The following is a 23928-nucleotide window of genomic DNA, read 5'->3' as shown; positions in this document are numbered from 1 at the left end:
TTCCTGCCTAAGCAGGAATTGATTAGAAGACCCCCTAAGGATTAGAAGACCCCCTAAGGTCCCTTCCAATTCTGTTATTCTATTCTATTCTAAATACTTAATGAAACTCACCCACTGCATTGTGGAAATTGCACAGAGAGGGAAGCATAGATAAATGTTTGCCTGCATGCTTGATGGGGTTTGGCTTTCAGCTTCCCCCAGATAAAGTGCTGTGGTTTAAGTCCCTTCCTTCTGAAGCAAGGCAGAAGGAGATCTCCACAAATGAAGGGATGACACAGGAAGGGATGGTTGACAGCTGAGCAGAAGGCTAAGGCCAAAAGGGAAAGGAAGGAAAATGAAAAGAAAAAGAAGGATACACACATGCTTGCTCAACTTCCAAGTTGGGGCTTGTTGGAGGAAGAAAAGCCAAGGGTGTGGTTTTCTTTCCTCCAGCAAGTCCCAACTTGGAGGCTGCCTGGAGAATCCAGGGGTGTGAGTTCATGCCTGCAGACTGAGACAGCCTCCCTGACACTCCCCTGCTCTTCCATTACTCAATCTCATTCCAGCTTCTAGTCTAGACAAGCAAAGGAAGAGCAGTAAAAGAAGCAATCTTGGTGTGAAAAAGGACTGGTTATGAAGGCATTATTAATCCAGCGAAGGCAGGAGATACTGGCCCATCTGTGACCTGAAGTGAATGGCTATCCCCCCATGTAAGTATTTTTTAACTTTGGGGCATGATTGTAAGTGGCATTTGAGGCCCAGATCAAGCAGAGGTAAAAAGAAGAAAACAGGTAAAGAAGCATTCCCATTGCATGAAATATTTGGGGAACCCTTGAATTATTCTGTTTGGGAATTTGGAAATGAAAGGAATTAGTAGAAATGTATGATAAGAATCCAGGACAATATTTGTTTGCCTGTCTGTCTGCCTATGCTGCTTTCCAAGGAGTCTCAATTAATCCTAATTTATAGATAATAATAGTGACAATGGCGAAGACATGCAAAGCATTAAAGCAAAATTCCACAAGGAGGGTGGGAGGAAAGACGGAAGGAAAAAAAGAAAGGAGAGAGAAAGAAAAAGAAAAAACAGAAAGAGGGAAGGAAAGAATGAAGGAAGGGAGAGAGAGAGAGAGAAAGAAAGAAAGAAAGAAAGAAAGAAAGAAAGAAAGAAAGAAAGAAAGAAAGAAAGAAAGAAAGAAAGAAAGAAAGAAAGAAAGAAAGAAAGAAAGAAAGAAAGAAAGAAAAGTATTTTTTTCAGATTCCGGTTCCGATTATCGTTTATTTGTGCATTTCACTTGAGAGATGTAGAAAGATGGAGACCCACATTCCACTGCAATGGAAAATTTCTATGGAAGAATTTGAAAATGAAATAACAAGGGTTAGTTAGGACTTTCCTGCTTGATGCACTAAAGTGGTGGAACAGTCTGCTGGATTTTGATTGCTTTGTTTCAAAAGGGATAGCAAACTCAGAAAATTGTTGAAGCATCTTTAGGTAAGAATACTAAAGGGATTTTTCAAAAAGGAGTTCCAGCGTGATTTAAAACATTAGTCAAATGGTGAAAAAAATAGGATAAAAATTAGAGTGAAAATGATGGGTGAGGTGTTTTCCTCCTTAGTAAATCAAGTTCACAGCTGTTAAATGCAAATGATTAGCGGAGAAATAAGCAAGATAAAACAGAATCCCAATTGCCTCACACAGTACCTTGGAGCTCTCTGAGCTTGGTTGTTTTCTTGCAGATGCTTCATTACCCAAACTAGGTAACATCATCAGTGCTAGTCACTATCCATAATAAGCCATCATCAATCACTAGCACTATGATGATGATGTTACCCAGTTTGGGTAATGAAACATCTGCAAGAAAATCACCAAGCTTAGAGAACACCAAAGACCTTTCATTTCAACTCCAAGCTACAAATATTCTCCTTTACTGATCACACAGAACCTTCTGAGGCAGTGGAACTCACAGCTACTGGACATGCAATAGCCAGGATTTTTTAAAAGATAAAGGAGTCCCTGCAGATTTTACTCTGCTAGTCATTGCTGATTATAGGGGGCAGTGCTTATCCCCATTTCAAAGCCATTGAGCTAGCACTGTCCGAAGACACTTTCTATGGCCATGTGACCAGCATGACATCATGGAGAGCTGTTACCTTCCCACCATAGTGGTACCTACTTATCTACTCACATTTGCATACTTTCAAAGGAGTTGGGGCTGAGGACAGGAGTTCATCCTGTCTCGTGGTGCTCTGGTCTTGAATCTGGGCTGTCAACTTTCCTGCCAACAATATGACAAGCCTAGTGTCTTAACTGCTAAGCCACCAGACCACCCCTAAAAAGTAAAAAGTATGGAGGCAAATTTTTATGGAGATTCTCAGTCATTCAGGTCATAGTTAGTGCTTTTTCAAGGGGCAACTGGACTTTCTGGCTTTTCTTTGGAGATGTTTCACTTCTTCTTGGATAAGAAGCAAAATGCCTTCAAAGAAAAACCGGAATGTCCAACTGTCTCTTTAAAAAGCACCTTTGGTATGGAGGCAAAATTCAAGAAGTAACCAGAGATCACCCATTTGGGTAAGGAAGCCAATATGAGAGGTATCAGCAATAAGAAAAGCAAAGACAACAAGAAAGAAATATGGCCAACATGTCCCAGAGATTAGATCTTGTGAGACCAGTAATTTCAAGTCCACTTCTGGCTCATTGCAACTAGGGGAGCTGTGTTGGCACAGTGATTAGAATGCAGTATTGCAGGTAAATTCTTCTCACTGCCCAGAGTTCAATCCTGATCAACTCATGGTTGACTCAACCTTCCATCCTTCTGGTAAAATGATTTTGGAGGGCTATATGCTGACTCTGTAAACCACTTAAGAGAGGGCTGTAAAGCACTATGAAGTGGTATATAAGTCTAAGTGCTATTGCTATTGCTAGTAAGCAGCGTGCTGAACAAAATTCAGTTTTGGTGGTGGGGTGTATGCATAATCAATCTCTTGACCTCTCAAAGTTCTCCATGCCTTCCTTCTTAACAGGGAGCTGAATGCAACCACCAATGATTGCCTCCTCACATCAGGAAACAGCACCCTCTTGAGCTCCTCAACCTCCAGTGTCACTGGCATTGTGTTCCTCCTCCTGGCTGCCCTGATTGGGCTACCTGGGAACTTCTTTGTCATTTGGAGCATCCTTTGGAAAATGAAGCCAAGCCATCGCTCAGTCACCTGCCTTCTGGTCCTAAACTTGGCAGTGGCAGATGGGGTGGTTCTTCTCCTGACACCCTTCTTCGTCCTCTTCCTTATCTTCAAGAACTGGCTGTTTGGCGTGGCCATTTGCAAAGGGGTGTACTACCTGTGTTGCATCAACATGTTTGCTAGCATCTTCATCATCACCCTCATGAGCGCAGATCGCTGCTTGGCAGTCAACCAGCCATATTATTCCCAAGCCATCCGGAAGAAGAATCTGGTAGTCAAGATCTTGGTAGGGATTTGGACGGGGGCCATTTTATTGTCTCTGCCAGCTTTCTTCTTCCGCCAAGTCTTGCAGGAACCCTCACAAAAACATTTCATTTGTGAGCCTTGTCACTCCAGGAAGAGCCTGACCATCTTCCATTTCACCATGGAGACAGTGGTAGCCTTTGTGATTCCATTCACCATTATTGTTGGCTGCTATTCTGCCATTCTTGTCCGCCTCAGAGGGGTACGGAAGAGAAAAGGGGCTCGGACTGAGAAACTGATCGTGGCCATTGTGATCTGTTTTGCTGTCCTATGGATGCCTTACCACATCATCAACATGATCCAGGTGGCTTCCAATCTAACCTCGGGGAAAATGGCGGACAGACTGGGACAGGCCTGGAAGAGTGGGCGAGCAGGAGCCACAGCCTTAGCCTTCTTGAGTAGCAGTATTAACCCTGTGCTCTACGTCTTTGCCGCTGGGAATCTCATTAAGACTTCAGGTGCCAATTTCATTGCTCAGTTCTTCGAGGGAGCATCCGAGGGGCTCGGACGGAGGTCTCAGTCTCAGAAAAACTTGGACAAAGACTTAATACCAGCAATTGGAGCATCTGTGAACCTGGACCAACAGTTATTGGGAAACTGTGATAAGGTCGACAAGGACACAGATTGTAGGCTGACTGATGGCACAACACATAACATTTCCTAAATTGAGTCACTACACAAGAAATTCCAACACTGCCTTAGGCAGGAACTAGTTCCTCCAGCATTTGACTGTCAACACTGATTGGGTAGTTCTTCAATATTTCATGCAGAGGTCTTAAAGTCTTAAGTAAAGAGTTGAAGCTAGGGTTATTTGCCTGAAAAATATGAATTCGAGTTCTGCTCCTTGCCCACTCTTCATGCAAAACTGAGATTCAAAGAAAAGTGTCATTAACATTTCTACACTACATGACATGCACAAGTATTTTTCCCCCTCTCATCCGCCTTTCCCCTTTGTACCTAGTGTTGGAAGAAATATCATTCTGGGTTCAGTTCCAAGTGGGAGGAAAGTCACTGGAATCATGGAAGTTGTTTGGAAAGAAGGTTTATTGATTAACAGGATCACATGCTTTGGAGATCTTGGGTGAAGAAAAAGGGAAGGGATCCTGGGTTTTATACCCTCTCTGGGCTTTGAACTTCCTGGGACACAGGAAGAGTATCCTGATTGGTTGCTATCAGAGGTCATAGCTAGTTTTATAGGCTGTCTGTGTGCTAAGTTTGGTTGAAACTTGGTAGGTGATGTAATGAAGAGTAATTAAATGGCTCTGCCTGAAGGAGGTAGAACTTTGTTATGTAGAATAGACTGGCCCAGGCCTTAATGGCCCATTAACAAAGGTGGGAGGGGGCGAGTTTCTGCCTCCCTTTTAGGGGAAATATTCTGCCCTTTTAATATTTCCTAAAATATTTCATTTTTCTAGGAGAGGGGTGGGCTTTAACTTCCTACACTAGGTTAATGGAAGTGTTGTTTATTTCTTTGTTTCCTTTTTTTTTCATGACTTGAATCGTCTCTTCTTGCCACATCTGTTTGAAGAAATGCAATACATTAATTTCAGAACTGTTTTTTTTTTTTTTTATAGCTAGGCTTTAGGCTTGACTCTTGTGAAAAGAGCAAAGATCTGTGGTTGATTTTCAGCATGTATAGAGTGCTTATCTGTTAGTAAATAAATCGTTCATGAATGGTTGGATGCCAGTAGCCTCCTCTCTGCCTCCCTTCCTCCTTTCCTCCCTCTCTCTCTCTCCTAAAAAATTACATACAGTTTTTTTGCAGGAAATATTTGGATGAGAAAAAATAAATATAATTTCTCAAATATCTTAAAATTAAAAGCAAAGCAAAAAAGGAAAAAATGACAGAAGCTATTTGAATAAACTGATACACACACAAGCATATAAACATGGACTTGGGTGTATGGGTTTGTATTAGGTTTTCACCATGGTAAATATTCCATGGAATATTTGCAATCATCATGGAATATTTGCAATCTGACTTCTCATAAACTAAAAGGAATCAGGAGAATTTCTGCAGTAAATTCTTTCATTATCTGCTTGCAGCCATAATTCCTCCAACATATTTTCTAAAAGCAGAGAAAGGCATTTGGTCTTTTTTAAGATAAAAGGAGGAGGAGGAAGTGGAAGAAGAAGAGGAGGAGGAAGAGGAGGATAAAACCAAAAATGTTTTTTACTTCTTTTTTACTTCAAACGACCTCTCTCTTTGTGCTACAGCAGCCATTAGGAATGCAGGAATTGAGTTTGAAAACCCCCAGTGCACAAGTACATAAGCCAACAATATTTGTCTTGGGTTGTTTACAATAATAAACTGGTTATTATATACAAATGATTGTCTGCATTCCATTTATGTTCTTGTGTCCTTTTAATGACAAGCCAGTGGGAAAATTCCGATAACTGAAATTTAGCATGCCTATCTGTGACAAATATTTCTTGCACAGTAAGGAGGTCCACATTTTTTTAAAAAAAGTATTCAACCCCTTTTTATGGGGAATACTTTTTTAAAAAAGTATTCAACCCATTTTTATTTGTCCAAAATACCTGTTAAAAATAGGCCTAGACAAAGCAAGATCTCTTCCTTATTTGGGTGTTTCATTCTATCTATTTATCCTATCTGCCTAGCGAGATGAGGTGGACCAGTTGCTTTCGTGAGAGACAATAACTTGGTCCTCAACACCAATAAGACCAAGGAGCTTATAGTGGATTATAGAAGGAATAGATCAAACAACCAGCCCTGCTTATCAGTGAAGAACAAGTGGAGCAAGTGGAAAGTTTTAAGTTTCTGGGTGTTACCAGAAAAGAGGACCTGACCTGCAGCACTGGTCAAAAGGGCTCAGCAAAGATTATACTACCTGAGACTTATCAGGAAACAACAACTGAATGAGAAACTGCTGGTGACCTTCTACCACTGCACCATAGAGACTGTTGTAACTTACTGCACCTCTGTATGGTTTGCCAATTGCACAGTGGACAGCACTCCAGAGGGTTAACATCAATGCCCAGAGGATCATGGGTTGCCCTCTCCCCTCTTTGGAAGAGCCTTATAGCTCCTGCTGCCTTAAGAAAGTTCAAAACATTCTCAAAGATCCATTTCATCTTGGGCACCCTTTTTTTTAACTATTACCATGCGGCAGATGGTACAGGAAAATAAAAACAAGGACAAATAGGCTGAAAAACAACTTCTATCCCAGGGCAGTAACTCTATGAATTCTCCTGTATAGTGCAATATTAATGCAATATCAGGGGTTTTCAATTCAATTGTATAGAATGGAAGGATATGTGTCTATGTTTTATTTTTATAGTTATAACATACACTGAAGATGGCATTTAATTTCGTTGTACAAGATGCAATAATAATAAAGTAAACTAAACTAAAATTCATGGCAGAACTCAATTTGGTTCACCTCATTGAGGGATGATGATGACATTGTTCTTTTGAAGAACACATTCTTCATTTCTCCCTTGGCCCTCTCTAACACAGAGAAAGAAGCTGAGAGTTCTCCATGACATCAAGACCCAATGTGAAATTAACTCAAATGTGGGAGAGTTGGGAAGTGACTGCAATGGGTTTAAATTATCATGTCTACAGGAGGGAACTGTACCTTTATGCTGAACAAGAACAAGTGCTCAATGGGACTTCAATTGAGCTTGTAGAAGATTCTTAGCATTTCATGACACATCAAAATGTCTGAGAATTGAAAACATGTAGTCTTAGTTCAGCCTTGCGAAAGTTGGGGGTGAGGCAATTGCTGGTCTTGGAAGTCTTGGAGCCATCTTGCTTTGCAAAGCAACATGGGGGAGGGCAGGTAACTCTATGAACCCATTTTGAAATGGTGCCATCACAGCAAAGCTTCACACAATCCTACCTCGCTCTGCCTAATTATGGAAAGAGACACTCATGGATTTTATGAACGCATTCAGATTGCCTCACACAGACAAATACACCCTTTCTAATTTCTCAACTTGCTTAGATTTTTCAGATGCCTTCTTAAACTGAGGAAATCCTGCTTAGACATGTAGATCGGAAAAGGCTAATTAAATGGTGTTGGAAGAAAACTCCATTTGGTTCAGTTCCAAGCTGGGAGAAAGATGCTGGAAATAACACAGAGGCTAATTGGAAAGAAAGACTGTTTACTGGTGAACAGAATCAATACACACACAGCATGTTGTTCTGGGACAGCTGACAAAATGGAGTTGAGAATGGGTGGGTTTTTATACCTTCTTGATTTCTATGGAATCATGTAGGGTTCATGGCTGGCTCTATAGGCAAAAAGGGAAATGCAACTCCTATGTGTTTATCTGAGCTAATCTTGACAACGTTTGGCTTGCCTAATTGTGTTGCTTATCTGAAGTCTCTGTCTGACCCAGTCTTTCTGAACGGATTACCAAATCTGCATTTCTAAAAGCTGGCCTCCTCAGTTTCTGCTTGGGGCAGGGAGACTGGGGCTTTTTTCTGCCTCCCTTAATATGTTCACCCATTTCTCCTTTAGGGGAAATATTCTATCCTACCTTTTTAATATTTAATATTCCCCCAAATATTTCACTCTCTAGAAGGGTGGGTGAATGCTGACTTCCTACAATGGTATGATTTAACTGGAACTGGTGACTTTGTAAGGAAGTGGCTGTCATTTTCTCACCCCAAAAAGAACAGAACAGAACAGAATAAGAATGTTGGAAGGGAGTCTTCCAGTCTAATCCCCTGCTCAGGCAGGAAATCTTATAACATTTCAGACAAGATTGGTTGTCCAATCTCTTCTTAAAAACCTCTAACTTTGGGAGGAAAATCACCATTGATTAATTGTTCCAAATTTCTCCTTAGTTCTAGGTTGGTTCTGTCCTTCATTAGTTTCCATACATTGCTTCTAGCTCTGCTTTCAGGTGCTTTGGAGAATAGGTTATCTTTTCTTTATGGAAGCTCCTTAGATATTGGAAGACTGCTATCATGTCACCCCCAGTCCTTCTTTTCATTAAACTAGACATATTAAACTAGACAACTAGGAAGGTGAGGCTCTCTCTCCTGGAGCACTATCACCCTATAAAGCCACCACCTGCACCAGAAATCACCTTCAAAGCTACCACCTGCGCCAGAAACCGTGAGTAAACTGGAGCCCACCCCAAAAAATAAAAATAAAAAACGCTGGATTCCGAAGCCCTGGAGCCCTTATCAAGCCAGCGGACAGCGCTGAATTCCAAAAACGTAACAACACTGAATTCCAGAGCCCTCCCCAGAGAAGCAGAGCTCCTTCCTCGATCCCTATTAACCACACCGGTGGAACTCAAGCGAGCTGGAGCCAGTGGAGCACAAACAACGCACCTTCATTTAAATCCCACACACAGCTAATCGGAGAATCTTCCACGCCAGACAACGTGTCCCATTTCAAATCCCCCAGACAAGTTTCCCGGAGCCAGTGGATAGCTGGCAGGGACAAACAAAGAGGGAGGAGAGAGAGACAAAGACTTGAGGAGAAGCGGAGAGAGATAAGAGCCTGGACGAGCTGTAATTTATGAGTGTGTGATTCGGACACTTACAGAGAGACTGATTTTGAGCCATTCAATGAGCTGTGACTGGTGGGCAGTGTGATTTTAAGCTGCAGAGAATGAGACGGAACTGACAGAGGGTGTGATTCTGAACGGCTGTTAATTATGGAGAACTGAGGTCCATTAAATCACCAAAAATCAATCACTTTGAAACCATTTCAAACAATAAGAAACCACATGCCTTCCACATCTACCTCACCAAGATCAATCCTAGTAGAAAATCACTCCAATTTCTGCAGTGGAATTTTCCTTGGAAAGTCGAACTCTAAGAAGGAAAATAGCTGCGATTAACTCTGGCATTACTACCAGATTTAGTTGGAAGTAAATGACAAATCGGATAAGTAAACCCAAGCCACGTGACTGTATTTTCTCCTACTACTCAATTTGAACAGCTTAGGAAAGTTTTTCACTGTTTCAAAAACCCTTTGAGCATCGTATTACAGTCTTGTTTACAGAGTAATAGCAATCTACTATTACAAAGAGCAACAATTTCCTCTCAGTCAACAACAGCATTAACCCTTTCCTTGCAGACTCTTAATACTAGCTCATTAATTTAATCAAACACTGATTAACTCAATACCTCAAAACTTACAACTTTTCTACCTCATCATCTATATCTACGGTTAGATAATCAATTTCTATAAAATATTTTATTAATGGTTCAATTGATTTATGGTCCTAATTGATTAGTGTGACTAGAGTGTTTAGTGCAAATAGTGTTATTACTGACTAGTTGAAAAGATCAATATGCATGTAATTTTAATTGAATAGTAAAATCAATGATTTAGTGAATTTAAATGAACAGTGTGATTAATGATTAGTGTAATTAATTGATTAGTGTTTAGAATATTTAATTGATTAGACTGATTGTTGCCCAGAAATATTATCTGACTAGAGAGATTACTGCAATTGATGATTGATTGGTGTGATATTGTTCCATTAATTAATTTAATCAACGTACCATCTTAACAAACCTACCATGACAAGAAAAATCCTATGCCAAAGCACTACCTACAGAGAACATAATCCCCACCAATGATCCACAAGACTCCTGCACATGCCTTAAATGCTACAAAATCTAAAGGATAATGAAAACTCCATCAAATGTTCTCTGTGTAAGAAATACACTCATCATGACTGCTTGGGATTAACCGAGCAATTTATTCAATACCTGGAATCATCCAATGAGTTTCCATATTACTGCAATTCATGCAAACCCAATCTGGATCTGTTGGAAAGAATTGATACCATTGAAACCATAGTAGCATCCCTGGACGCATGCAAACCCAAACTGGATCTGTTGGAAAGAATTGATACCATTGAAACCATAGTAACATCCCTGGACGCCATAAAAGAAAGAATATCCAACCTTGAAAAAAAAGAAACAACGCAAAAACTTGAACTTCCAATAGCTACAAACCAAATTCTCTACCCAACAACCACAACCCAATCCAAAACCCAATCCACAAATAAACACAACCCAGACAAATATTGATATCCCAATCCTCATCAGAGAAGCTGTTGTAGTTTCTACTGTGTAGCGCCTTTTCTTTATCTTGGCTTTTTGGTCTAGAGGTCACCAATAACAATGATGACATCACAACTGTCGAAACATCATCAGGGATTATCAAGCATCAACCATCTCCGCTGATGAAATACTTGACATTTCACGCATTGGCCGAGAGCTCAATAACAGTGACGGCTCTGTAGCCCCACGCCTGTGCAGAGTCATTTGCAAAAATGAAACAATAGGCAATATAAAGTGATTGGTGACATAGTGCCAAATGATTGTTACTGAGGAAGAAGGGAGGATCTTTCAGAGTACTACTGGTGTCTATAACATGGATAGATCAAAGCCTTCAGGATATTTAATTGCTCATGTTACCATTCAGAAAAAGAGAATCTGTAGCTGCAAATACAACCTGTATCAAAAGTAAGCCACGCAACCCAATACTCAGCTTTTACCCTCAACCACAACCCTACCTCAACCGATCCACCATCACCCAAGACTAGGCACGCACGCCCCCAACTACCTCAATTCCAACTACTGCCGGCCTTAAATGCAAACTACTCAATGCAAGAAGCCTCGTGAATAAAATACCTGAATTTCTCATCCTCCTAAATATGGCTAACTTTGACATTATATTTGTCTGTGAAACATGGCTCAATGCATCTCTCCTCGACTCCATTACCACAGTAAGAGACTATCATGTTTACCGATCAGATCGTGAAAATCGTCGAGGAGGTGGTGTTGCTATCTTCTATAAAAAATCCTTACATCTAAAAAATATCCAAGTTACCCAGGAGCTTGCTCTTCCTGAGACCATCATCTGTGAACTATCCTTAAATATCACAATTCGATTCTTACTATGTTACAGAGCACCTGATTATGACATCGAACATGTAAACAAGCTAAATACATTACTAACATGGGCTGCATCCTGCCCATACCCTTTTATCTTTCTTGGTGATTTCAATCTACCTCATATTGACTGGACCCTAAATGATTGTACAACTGAAATCATACACACAACCTTCTACAATGCTACTACAAATCTGGGACTGGAACAACTAGTAACCAACAACACTAGACTAAACAACTGCCTCGATCTCATCTTCTGCAATAGTTTGAATTTAATTTACGGAATACAAACTAAAGAACCCTTTTCCAGTAGCGACCACAATATGATTGACTTTTGTCTCAACATACGTCCACACAAAAATCACCACAATGATGTAATTCCCAATTGTAACTTCAAAAAAGGCAACTATGATCTTATACACAACGATCTCTCATCCCTTGATTGGCAATCTCTATTCACTGGATGCAATACTGTTGAAGACCATTACAACATATTTTTACTTGAAGTCAAAAGAGTCATCAAACTATATGTACCAACAACAACTCCCAAAACAAAACAAAAAGCAGATTACCCATATCAATAAGGAAACTTCAATCCAAAAAGAGATCACTCTGGCGGAAAAACAAATCTGGTCACGTTGCCAATTTCAAAAACCGATACAAAAATTTATGCCACCAGATAAAGACCGAATGCACCAATTATCACATTAAACAAGAGGAAAACCTTCTAAGCACCAATTCCACCCGTGCTTTTTACAATTTTGTAAACAACAAACTAAAAGACTCAAGGTCCATCCCTCCCTTGATAGGACCTGATGGTAAAGACTGCAACGACGACACCATTAAAGCCAACATCTTTAACACATTCTTCGGCTCAGTATTTGTAAACAGCAATGGATCATGCCCAGTATTTCCTAGCCGTACCACAGATAACAACAATGATCTAATACATATCGATTTCACAGAAGACAATGTTGAAAAAGCACTACGCAACCTAAAACCATCTCTATCTATTGGACCGGATGGAATATGTGCCTACTTCTTAAGAAAGCTATCCACTGCCATAGCCAAACCTCTAAGCATAATCTTTGAAAAATCTTTCAGAACCAGCTCCTTGCCTAACCTATGGTCACAAGCCACAGTCATCCCCATCTTCAAAAGGGAGACCCAAGCCTAGTTGAAAATTACAGGCCAATCTCCTTATGCTGCGTCACCTGTAAAGTCATGGAATCAATTATTAACCAATCCATCATCCTTCACTTAGAGACAAATAACCTACTCTCCAATAAACAATTTGGTTTCAGAAAAAAACTATCCTGTAATCTGCAACTCTTACACTGCAAAAACATATGGACGACACAACTCGACCAGGGCAAAGCAATAGATGCAATCTACATAGACTTCTGTAAAGCCTTTGATTCAGTGGTACACGACAAACTACTCCTAAAAATAAAATCCTATGGTATCTCTGGACAACTGAATAACTGGATAGAAGCATTCCTGTCAAACAGACAACAAATGGTCAAAATCGGGAGCGTCCTATCAAATCCAGTACCTGTCAATAGTGGTGTTCCCCAAGGCAGTGTTCTAGGACCAACTCTCTTCATTCTCTACATAAACGACCTCTGTGATCATATTAAGAGTAATTGTGTTCTCTTCGCTGATGATGTAAAGCTGTTCAATACCACAGACAATACTGCTACCCTACAAAAAGATCTTGACTATGTATCGGAGTGGTCAAACAAATGGCAACTTCAAATCTCAACAAATAAATGCTCTGTCTTACATATTGGCAAAAAAAATCAGAAAATAAAATACAAGCTGAATAGTCAAGATCTTGTTGATGACTCAAGCTCTGTAAAGGACCTTGGAATACTCACCTCTAATGATCTAAGTGCTAGAGCCCACTGCAACTACATAGCCAAAAAGGCATTAAGAGTTGTTAACCTAATTCTACGTAGCTTTTTCTCTGGTAATATCACACTGCTAACCAGAGCATACAAAACATTTGCTAGACCAATACTCGAATACAGTTCATCAGTCTGGAACCCACACTACGTATCTGATATTAGCACAATTGAGAAAGTCCAGAAATATTTCACAAGAAGAGTTCTCCACTCCTCTACTCATTGTAGAATACCTTATGCCTCCAGACTTGAAATTCTAGAACTTGAAAACCTTGAATTACGCCGTCTTCGGGTCTGACTTAAGCATGGTATATAAAATCATACATTGCAATGTCCTACCTGTCAATGAATACTTCAGCTTCAACCATAACAACACAAGAGCACACAATAGATACAAACTCAAAGTAAACCGCACCAAACTTGATTGCAGGAAATACGACTTCAGCAATAGAGTGGTCAATGTCTGGAATACTCTACCCGACTCTGTAGTTTCTTCCCCAAACCCCAAAAACTTTAACCTTAGACTGTCTACTATTGACCTCACCCCTTTCCTAAGAGGTCTGTAGGGGGCGTGCATAAGCGCACCAACGTGCCTACCGTCCCTGTCCTATTGTTTCTCCTATTCTTTTATTTTTCTTATATGTACCCATTTCATGTATTCACAACTATGTATACATTTATACTTATTATCTTGTAAACAATTGGCAAATCAAATAAATAAATAAATAATAAATAAATAAATAAATAAAATATCCAATTCCTGCAATGTTTCTTCTTTCTCTTTTCTGCCTTCTTTCTAGAATGTCAACATCTTTTTATATGGGTCAACCAAAACTAGATGCAATATTCTCAGTATAGTCTTATCAAAGCATTATACAGAGGAACTAACACTTCATGTGATCTTGATTCTATCCCTCTGTTAATACAGCCTAGGACTGTGTTGGGTCTTTTGGCAGCTACAGCACACTGCTGGTTCACAATAATGTGATTTATTATTGCGTTCTATTTTTTTAAAATCAATTTTCTGGTCAAGCTAACAATTTTTTTTACTGTGTCCCTATCCATGTAGAAACCATATGCAACCCAGTTTAGCTTGCTGGTCCAGATATGGTCAGTCATTCCGGTTACCAGCTGAGACTTTCTCCCATTTGGGTGGCCTTCATAGACAATTAAGTTGTGACCATTAATGTTGATGTTTGTTTGTGAACTCAAGCATCAAAGCTGAACTAGTAGCTGTGTAGCAGTAGCAACAGAGGAAATTACTTTTCTATCCATGTGTGTGAATTACTCAAATAGTGATTGAGTGATTTTGAATTATAGTCTTACAAAGGTACAACTATCAACATACAGTGATTCTTAACTTTGGCAACTTTAAGACTTTAAGTTCAACTCTCAGAATTCCCCAGCAAGCTGTGGATGAAAAACACTGCCCCAAATTAATTGGACAATTAGAGACCTCTCCTAGAAGAATGAAATGTGGGGGAAATATTAAAAAAGGGCAGAATATTATATTTCCCCAAAGGGAGAAATAGAAAAACATTTTTGTTTTTTGAGGCAGAAAGCAGCCCCAATTTCCTTCATAGCCCACAGCAGATGTCAGCACTTAAGAGATAAAGAGCTTATTGAAAGAGGAAGACAAATATCTAGATAGCTCTATTCATAGGAAAAGCAAATACTGCAGGCAGAAATCCATTCAAGACAGGATATTTTGAAACTCTCTGCAGCAAAGTTTGGCAGAATGGTAGGATTAGAAGCAGCCCCCTCAACCAATATCCAACACAGGATGAAAGCTATTAATTTAGTTTATTTTATTGTCATTGCACCTTGTACAACGAAATCAAACACCATCTTAAGACACAATAGGAATTGCCTAACACCCTTTCAGAACACAATCCCTTCATTGCACCACCCCCTGAACAGTCCAAACTTATCCTGGGAGTTCAGATAAACAATAAGCCTGAGGCTGACCAGATTAGCTCAGACCTAGGATTTTCATTTCCTCTTTTGCCTATTGAGCCAGCTATGACTCTTACATAGCCCCTACATGACCCCATAGAAATTTGACAACAGCCAATAGAATATATGTTCTTGCACAGGAACAGGAAGCTCAAGTGCAAAGCCCAAAGAAGGTATAAAACCCTCCACTCTCAACTCCATTTTGTCAGCTGCCCAGAACCACAAACCCATGTGGTTCTGCTTCATCAATAAACCATCTTTTCAACTAGTCTCCATGTTTCCAGTCTCTTCCTCCCAGTTTGGAACTGAACCAGATGGATATTTCTTCCCACTGACTGTCACTGCACAAATCCTATTCTAACGCACATATGCAATGCTGGTCGAGAAATGCAAGAAGAAAAACTTGCTTGAAAATAATTTTTTAAAAGAGAGGGATGATTAAAAAAAAGTGTTCTGGCCCTACCATTAAATGTTCTTTTTTAATTTTAATTTTATTAGACAAACACAAAAGCAGAAAAGAACATTAAAAACAATGAATGTAGTGCAATCTTCCTAACCCACATAGTTGTCTTACATTGCTAAATCATGTATAAAAATAGTACACATTTACATTGTTTATATATAGTATATAATATATACATATAATCATTCCTTATTATCTTGATCCTTCCCCCTTTCTAATCAACAATAAAACTTATCCCATATTTTTTAATAATCTGATTCATCCTTATTTTTAAATTCTTTTGTCAATTTGTCCATTTCTGCACTCATCCAAATTTTCCTTATCATTTCTATTTCACCTGGAGTTTCTTTACATTTCTACTGTTGTGCACAGGCCAATCTTGCAGCAGTAATTACATGAATTATTAGGTATATAATGTCTTTATCGTATTTTCCCACTAATTCCTAACAAGAAAATTTCAGGTCTGTATTTTATTTTGATCTTACATATCTCTTCTAACCATTTCTGAATTTTCTGCCAAAACTTTTGGGCTTCTTTACAATTCCACCATAAATGATAATATGTTCCATTTTCCTTATTGCACTTCCAACATGCAGGGGAAAGATTGCCCTGCCATTAAGTATTAAGCAGATGCTCTTGGAAGAAAATTCTATTTTCACCGTTTTCTTATTTGGTTTTACTTGTTTGCTTCTTTCCCCCACCCCTCTAGTCAGCCATAAATACCAACATTTTTACTTGAAGGGGAAGTTCACAACTTTTTTTGCATTTCATTTTCTGTGGAGTTTCTGCACTCCTCCTGGTTATTTCGACAGTGCCTGCATCTCTACACACCAACCACAGATCTTGTGAAGCCCTGGAGTGCTGCAAAACTCTTTGTGAAGGTTTGGTTAACCAATGCAGGGGATTGTCTCCAGGACAGGAAATGAGTCAGCTAAGATGTGAGAGAATACCAGTAGAGGGAGCTGGTCGATCAATCAGAATAGAGTTGGAAGGAATCTTGGAGATCTTCCAGTCCAAGCCCCTGCTCAAGCAGGAGGCCCTATTTGGGACAAGTGGCTGCCTAGCCTATTCTTAAACACCTCCAGTGATGAAACATGTACAACTTCTGAAGGCACGCCCTTCATGGCATGGGACCAGGTTATCTTAGGAACTGTCTCACTGTCAGTGGTATCAGCCCACTACATTTGATCTGGCAAAAGGGGCATGCTGAGGGCCTGATTGGTCAAGGAGTTTTGACTAGGTCTAAAGGTAGAAGGAGGACTAGATGACCTACAAGGTCCCTTCCAATTCTGATTATCTGTTATCTGTTATATATTTTAGACCAGAAAGGTTCCCCAACTTTTCTGGGTTGGCGGCCCAGAGCAGGAAGGAAGGGAGGGACAGGATTCTTTCTGCGTGCATGCACATGTGCAAACAGGGCTATGTGTACATGAATGGGAATCATGAGCACATGCACAATGCAAATGATGTGGCAATGATACTGCCTATGCAGTACTCATAGTGATGGTAGCACCCACACAGTGCTCCGGGTGATGCTACCATGAGTGGTATTTTTTTTCTTTTTAAAATATTTATTTAGCAGGGGTTTTGATGTTAAACTCAACATATTTTGGATATCCCAAAAATTTGATAGCCCCCCAATTTTTTGATGGGGATATCCTAAACATCTTAATATTTGGAGCTTCTGGTTTGGACTTCTTTGGGAAGGACCAAAATCTGTGATAGCGTGCAGTTTCGATCCATGCTTGCCACTGGAGCACCCCGATCCTTTGGATTCAGGGCTGAAGCCACCCCGTAGAGATGGCAAAGAGGGGGGAGACCACCAGCTGAGTCGAGGGGAGCCATATCTCTCCTCCTAGGCTGGTCATTACTCCCTTTCCTGAAGGCAGTTGCAGCGGTGGTCAGAAATACAAAAATTTATGCCACAGATAAAGACCGAATGCATCAATTATCACATTAAACAAGAGGAAAACCTTCTAAGCACCAATTCCACCCATGCTTTTTACAATTTTGTAAACAACAAAATAAAAGACTCAAGGTCCATCCCTCCCTTGATAGGACCTGATGGTAAAGACTGCAACGACGACACCATTAAAGCAAACATCTTTAACACATTCTTCGGCTCAGTATTTGTAAACAGCAATGGATCATGCCCAGTATTTCCTAGCCGTACCACAGATAACAATAATGATCTAATACATATCGATTTCACAGAAGACAATGTTGAAAAATCACTACGCAATCTAAAACCATCTCTATCTATTGGACCGGATGGAATATGTGCCTACTTCTTAAGAAAGCTATCCACTGCCATAGCCAAACCTCTAAGCATAATCTTTGAAAAATCTTTCAGGACCAGCTCCTTGCCTAACCTATGGTCACAAGCCACAGTCATCCCCATCTTCAAAAAGGGAGACCCAAGCCTAGTTGAAAATTACAGGCCAATCTCCTTATGCTGCGTCACCTGTAAAGTTATGGAATCAATTATTAACCAATCCATCATCCTCCACTTAGAGACAAATAACCTACTCTCCAATAAACAATTTGGTTTCAGAAAAAACTATCCTGTAATCTACAACTCTTACACTGCAAAAACATATGGACGACACAACTCGACCAGGGCAAAGCAATAGACGCAATCTACATAGACTTCTGTAAAGCCTTTGATTCAGTGGTACACGACAAACTACTCCTAAAAATAAAATCCTATGGTATCTCTGGACAACTGAATAACTGGATAGAAGCATTCCTGTCAAACAGACAACAAATGGTCAAAATCGGGAGCGTCCTATCTAATCCAGTACCTGTCAATAGTGGTGTCCCCCAAGGCAGTGTTCTAGGACCAACTCTCTTCATACTCTACATAAGCGACCTCTGTGATCATATTAAGAGCAATTGCGTTCTCTTCGCTGATGATGTAAAGCTGTTCAATACCACAGACAATACTGCTACCCTACAAAAAGATCTTGACTATGTATCAGAATGGTCAAACAAATGGCAACTTCAAATCTCAACAAATAAATGCTCTGTCTTACATATTGGCAAAAAAATCAGAAAATAAAATACAAGCTGAATAGTCAAGAACTTGTTGATGACCCAAGCTCTGTAAAGGACCTTGGAATACTCACCTCTAATGATCTAAGTGCTAAAGCCCACTGCAACTACATAGCCAAAAAGGCATTAAGAGTTGTTAACCTAATCCTACGTAGCTTTTTCTCTGGTAATATCACACTACTAACCAGAGCATACAAAACATTTGCTAGACCAATACTCGAATACAGTTCATCAGTCTGGAACCCACATTACGTATCTGATATTAGCACAATTGAGAAAGTCCAGAAATATTTCACAAGAAGAGTTCTCCACTCCTCTACTAGTTGTAGAATACCTTATGCCACCAGACTTGAAATTCTAGAACTAGAAAACCTTGAATTACGCCGTCTTCGGTCTGACTTAAGCATGGTATATAAAATCATACATTGCAATGTCCTACCTGTCAGTGAATACTTCAGCTTCAACCATAACAACACAAGAGCACACAATAGATACAAACTCAAAGTTAACCGCACCAAACTTGATTGCAGGAAATACGACTTCAGCAATAGAGTGGTCAATGCCTGGAATACTCTACCTGACTCTGTAGTTTCTTCCCCAAACCCCAAAAACTTTAACCTTAGACTGTCTACTATTGACCTCACCCCTTTCCTAAGAGGTCTGTAGGGGCGTGCATAAAGCGCACCAACTTGCCTACCGTCCCTGTCCTATTGTTTCTCTTATTCTTCTTTTATTTTTCTTATATGTACCCATTTCATGTATTCACAACTATGTATACACTTATACTTATTATCTTGTAAACAATTGGCAAATCAAATAAATAAATAAATAAATAAAATAAAAATAAATAGCCACCTCAAAGATGAACCCGATCATACAAGATTGAACGGGAGGGAAGACAAAAGGGAGAGCTTGACAGACCAGGCTAAGCAGAGATAACATCTAAGCAAGGTACCCTGGAACTAAAATTATTAAGAGTGTTATTCCTAAAAGAAGACTTTTAAAGTGGAGGAGAAGAGAGGGAAAAGGAAAAAAGATTTTTTTTATTTCTCACATGGACAGTTGCAATTGGCTTTGAATACTAAAAAGAAGAGATTTAAGTAAGAAATTTGTGTTAATTTACTTTGACACTAACAGGCAATTTTAAGCTGAAATTAAGGTGTCAAAGGGAAAATAAAGACTTTCTGGATATTCTAAAGCCTTCAAAGGGAGGAAAGTGGAGTTAAAAAGAAAGGGTGGAACTTGGAAACAACCGAGAGTACCACCTGGAAATAAAAACAATTAAATGTGAAATTTTAACAAGGCTTCCAAAGGATATATTGTAACTGAAACTTTGTTACAAGACAACAGAGCCCCTGGAAAGGGAAAGTGGAAAAAAGAAGCAAGAAGAAACAGTTTTGGATTAGTTGGTGATTTTTGGAATTTTAGGTGTTGGATTTTTAATAGTTTGAATTAAAATTAATCGGGTGATTGTTTAAAAGTGCTTAAAATGGCAGTAGTCCTTGAGGAATTAAAAATGGAACTTAAAAGAATGAAAGAAGAGTAGCAAGAGGGAGGAGGATCCTTTGGCTTCACATTTCAATTTTTAGAAATGGAGATTATGAACTATGAAAAACAACAAGAAATGCTTGAAGAACAAGAAGGGCTGGACAAAGAAGCCATTGTTGATGACCAAACAATAAAATGTGGGGTAAAATAGAAAAAGAGGGGAAAGGGAGTTAAAAATTCAAGATCTGAGGAAACAACTAAAAAAAAGAATCGTCTGAAAAGTAAATATAACATTAGGAAGAAGCAGAAGAGAGGATTACAGAGGGGAGAATCAGAGATAGGGGGGGGGACAAAAAGGGTGATGAGAAAAAGAGGGGAAAGATAAAAAGGAAAAGAAGTTATAAGGGACAGAAACAGGAAATAAAGAAACAGGAGAAACGTACAAGAATTAAAGGTATTAGCCTATTTAAAAGACATAAAGATAATGGTTAAAATATAAATTAAAAGAGAGGATTCTGCAAGGGTACAAGAGATAGTGTTGTTATATTGGAAATAGTAACGAGCTAGAAAATATGAAACACAGGTGATTAAAGTGAAAGACAAAAGTGGTATTGTTATGTAATGGAATGTTTGCTAATAATTAAATGAAATGAAGAGAGAAAGGGAATAAAAGTAAAAGAAGAGGGAATAAGAAGAAGGAATGAAAATACTTTAATTGTTCTTAATGATTTATAAAATACAATTAAAAAGAAATGTAAAAGATTTATAATGAAATCAATATCAGTCATCAGGATGAATTGGAGTAGAATAACCATTTTATTCATTATTGTTAAAGAATTTTTTTTCTTTTTTTAAAATTTAGTGTTTATTTTTAAGGGAAAGTACCAAGCAGAATTTGGTTGCTAAGAGTTATTTGATATAAAATAGATATTAGAAATTAAATGTGATAATTGTATAATGTATAAATTAAATGTTTAATGAGATTTGAAAGGATAACAATTATAAGAGGTACTTGGATATACTTGGTAATCATAGGGGAAACCTTGCTTTTCAATGTCTGGAAGTGGAGGGAATTGTTTTTTGTTTTGTTTTTTCCCTTTTGGGATGATGATGGAAAAAGAATATATGAAAATGTAAACAGGACAGACAAAAGTACAAATATAATGACTAGAAAGATATAGAAATTTAGAAAAATATATGTAATTGAATTAGAAAGGAATGAGATAATCATAAATAAGGTTGAGGAAAGTAAGGGAAGTGAAAAATTATTGAGAAATCGATAAAATAGTGACAAGATACGAAATTGAATACATAGATGAATATGTAACTGAGATTATGTCTGTATGGAAATGTGATAACCAGGAATCATGCTGCTCTCAAAAAAGAAAGTTTATTTGTATTATGTTTTGTGAAAACACAAATAAAACTTTTATCAGAAAAAAATATCTTAATATTGTCTGCTTGGAACATCTAATACTGTAATATTGAGTAATAATTGCATGATCTCAATTATAGTTAATATCATTTTTAAATAGAGTTATATTTATTGTTTTAAATATAAAATAGTAATAATGCTATAACAACAACAACTTCCATTCTGTGATGATATATGCAACAACGTAAAACATCCAGATTTGCCTATCTCAGGTCCTTGGTAAGGACTCGATAGGTAAACAAAAATGCTAAGCCCAGTCTGAACATCAGTCTTACTATGCAATGCATAATGCTAATACTACTACTACTACTACTAACAACAACAAAAGCAACAGTTTCCATCCTGTGACTATTTCTGTAACACTGTCAAACATCCAGATTTGATCCCAAGTTGATCCTAGGTAGACTAAAATGTCAGATCCAGATAACAGATAATAGTTAATCAGAGTTGGAAGGGACCAACCCCCCCAAGCGGGAGACCCTACACCATTTCTGACAAATGGCAGTCCAATCTCTTCTCAAAAGTCTCAAGTGATGGCGCTCCCACAACTTCCAAGGGCAAGGTGTTCCATTGGTTGATTGTTCTTACTGTCAAAAAGTTTCTCCTTATTTTCAGGTTAAATCTCTCCTTGTTCAGTTTCCATCCATTATTCCATCCATTATTCCAGTCTAAACATCTGTTCAAGAATTTTGCAAAATACATCAAGAAGTTGCAGCTTCCTGCTGTAGTGCCAGCACAGCTGCAAAAGACTGTGCTACTCAGAACATCATACATTTTAAGAAGATACCTAATTGATATTTGGTTGATACCTAGGATGCTGGCAGCAATCCATATCAACCATCAGAGCAAATCAATGATATTTGTGAGACATTTTTAAATGTTTAATTGGTTGAGTTTCATATTTAATGAATAAAAGTTAATGATGATGATGATTATTATTATATAGGCACTACCTTGACATGATGGTGGGAAGATGAGAACTATGCCAGATGTTTAAGTGATCAATTATACTGGACAGGTCTTAACAGAGGTGTCAGACAAAGAGTGTCTCTCCCATAAAAAAAATATGGTGACAAATAAATTACAAAAGCCCCCACTGGTTTGATCCTTGCCTAAGTCAACAAAGACTATGCTAGGAGTTTGAATTCCTGGACATTTTTTTAAAAAATGGGCTACAGGACTCAGCAACCAGGACCAGTAGCTACAAAACTACTGGAAGAAAAGGTGTTTACCCATTGCAAATACAAGTAGTCCTTGAGTTATGACCACAATTGCGCCCAAAATTTATGTTGCTAACTGAAATATTTGTTAAGTGAGTTTTGCCCCATTTTACAACTTTACCTACCACAGTTGTTAAGGAATCATTTCATTTGTTATTTTGATCATGTGACCATGAAGATGCTACAATGGTCATAAGTGTGCAAAATGGCCATAAGTCACTTTTTCAGTGCTATTATAACTTTGAACAGTCAGTAAATGAACTGTTTTAAGTTGAGGACTACATGTATACAAAGAAAAAAAGGAAACAATCAAGTCCAACAAGAAGAGGACCACTTAAAAACCATCAGCATTGACAAATTCACCATGAGTCAATTGGAAAAGGCAGTTTTACTTGGGACAGCTTACATCCTACAAGGATACCTCTAACACTATCAAGCATCCACATCTGCCTAAAAATGTATAGAGATTCTCAATCATTGAGGTCATGGTCATACCAAAGGTGCTTTTTTTGGTCCAGTTGCCTCCAAAAAAGTACCTTTGGGACAGTCATGATCTGTATGACTGTATGACTGAAAATCATTACCAACTTTTAGCTATACAATTCAGGATGAATATTCTTTGAATGGTGTGGGAGTAGGAATGTATTTCCAGAGAAAAATTGCAGATTATAATCAGGTGACCCTGAGGACTCAGATAAACCCAGGGGTGGGCTTAAAATAATTTAACAACCAGTTCTCTGCCCAGTTGCTGGGTGGGTGTGGTCATGGTGGGTGTGGCCTAGTCGGCCTCCTGCACCATTTTTGCCCTCCCCAGGCTTCGGAGGCTTTCCTCGAGCCTCCAGGAGGACGAAACAGTCTCCCCGGGCTCTGGAGGCTCTCTGGAGGCCAGAAATAGGCTCATTTCCAACCTCCTGGAACTTCCGGGAGACCCATTTTTCACCCTCCCTGAGCCTCCACATGGGCCCTGCACTTACCTGTGATCCAAATGAGCCATGTGGGGACTCCTAAAAGGGCAGGACAGAGTGGGCAGGGCCAGCCAGGGGTGGGAT

At 38.9% G+C, this 23928-nt stretch overlaps 1 protein-coding gene across 1 annotated transcript; it reads left to right on the top strand.

Moving 5' to 3' along the window:
- The first annotated feature begins 445 nt into the window (after nucleotides 1–445).
- Nucleotides 446–5298, top strand: LOC113425495 (leukotriene B4 receptor 2-like). The gene is made up of 2 exons (XM_087947994.1): nucleotides 446–689; nucleotides 2998–5298. Coding segments are annotated over exons 1-2 (1125 nt in total). The 5' UTR covers nucleotides 446–687; the 3' UTR covers nucleotides 4121–5298.
- The last annotated feature ends 18630 nt before the right edge of the window (nucleotides 5299–23928 follow it).

The sequence above is a fragment of the Notechis scutatus genome, chromosome Z (genome assembly GCF_049901735.1).
Source record: "Notechis scutatus isolate UNSWTSFEM ecotype Mainland chromosome Z, rNotScu1.2, whole genome shotgun sequence".
NCBI classification, from domain to species: domain Eukaryota; kingdom Metazoa; phylum Chordata; class Lepidosauria; order Squamata; family Elapidae; genus Notechis; species Notechis scutatus.
The sequence above is the reverse complement of the archived record's forward strand: the minus strand, read 5'-3'. Positions and strand labels throughout refer to the sequence as shown.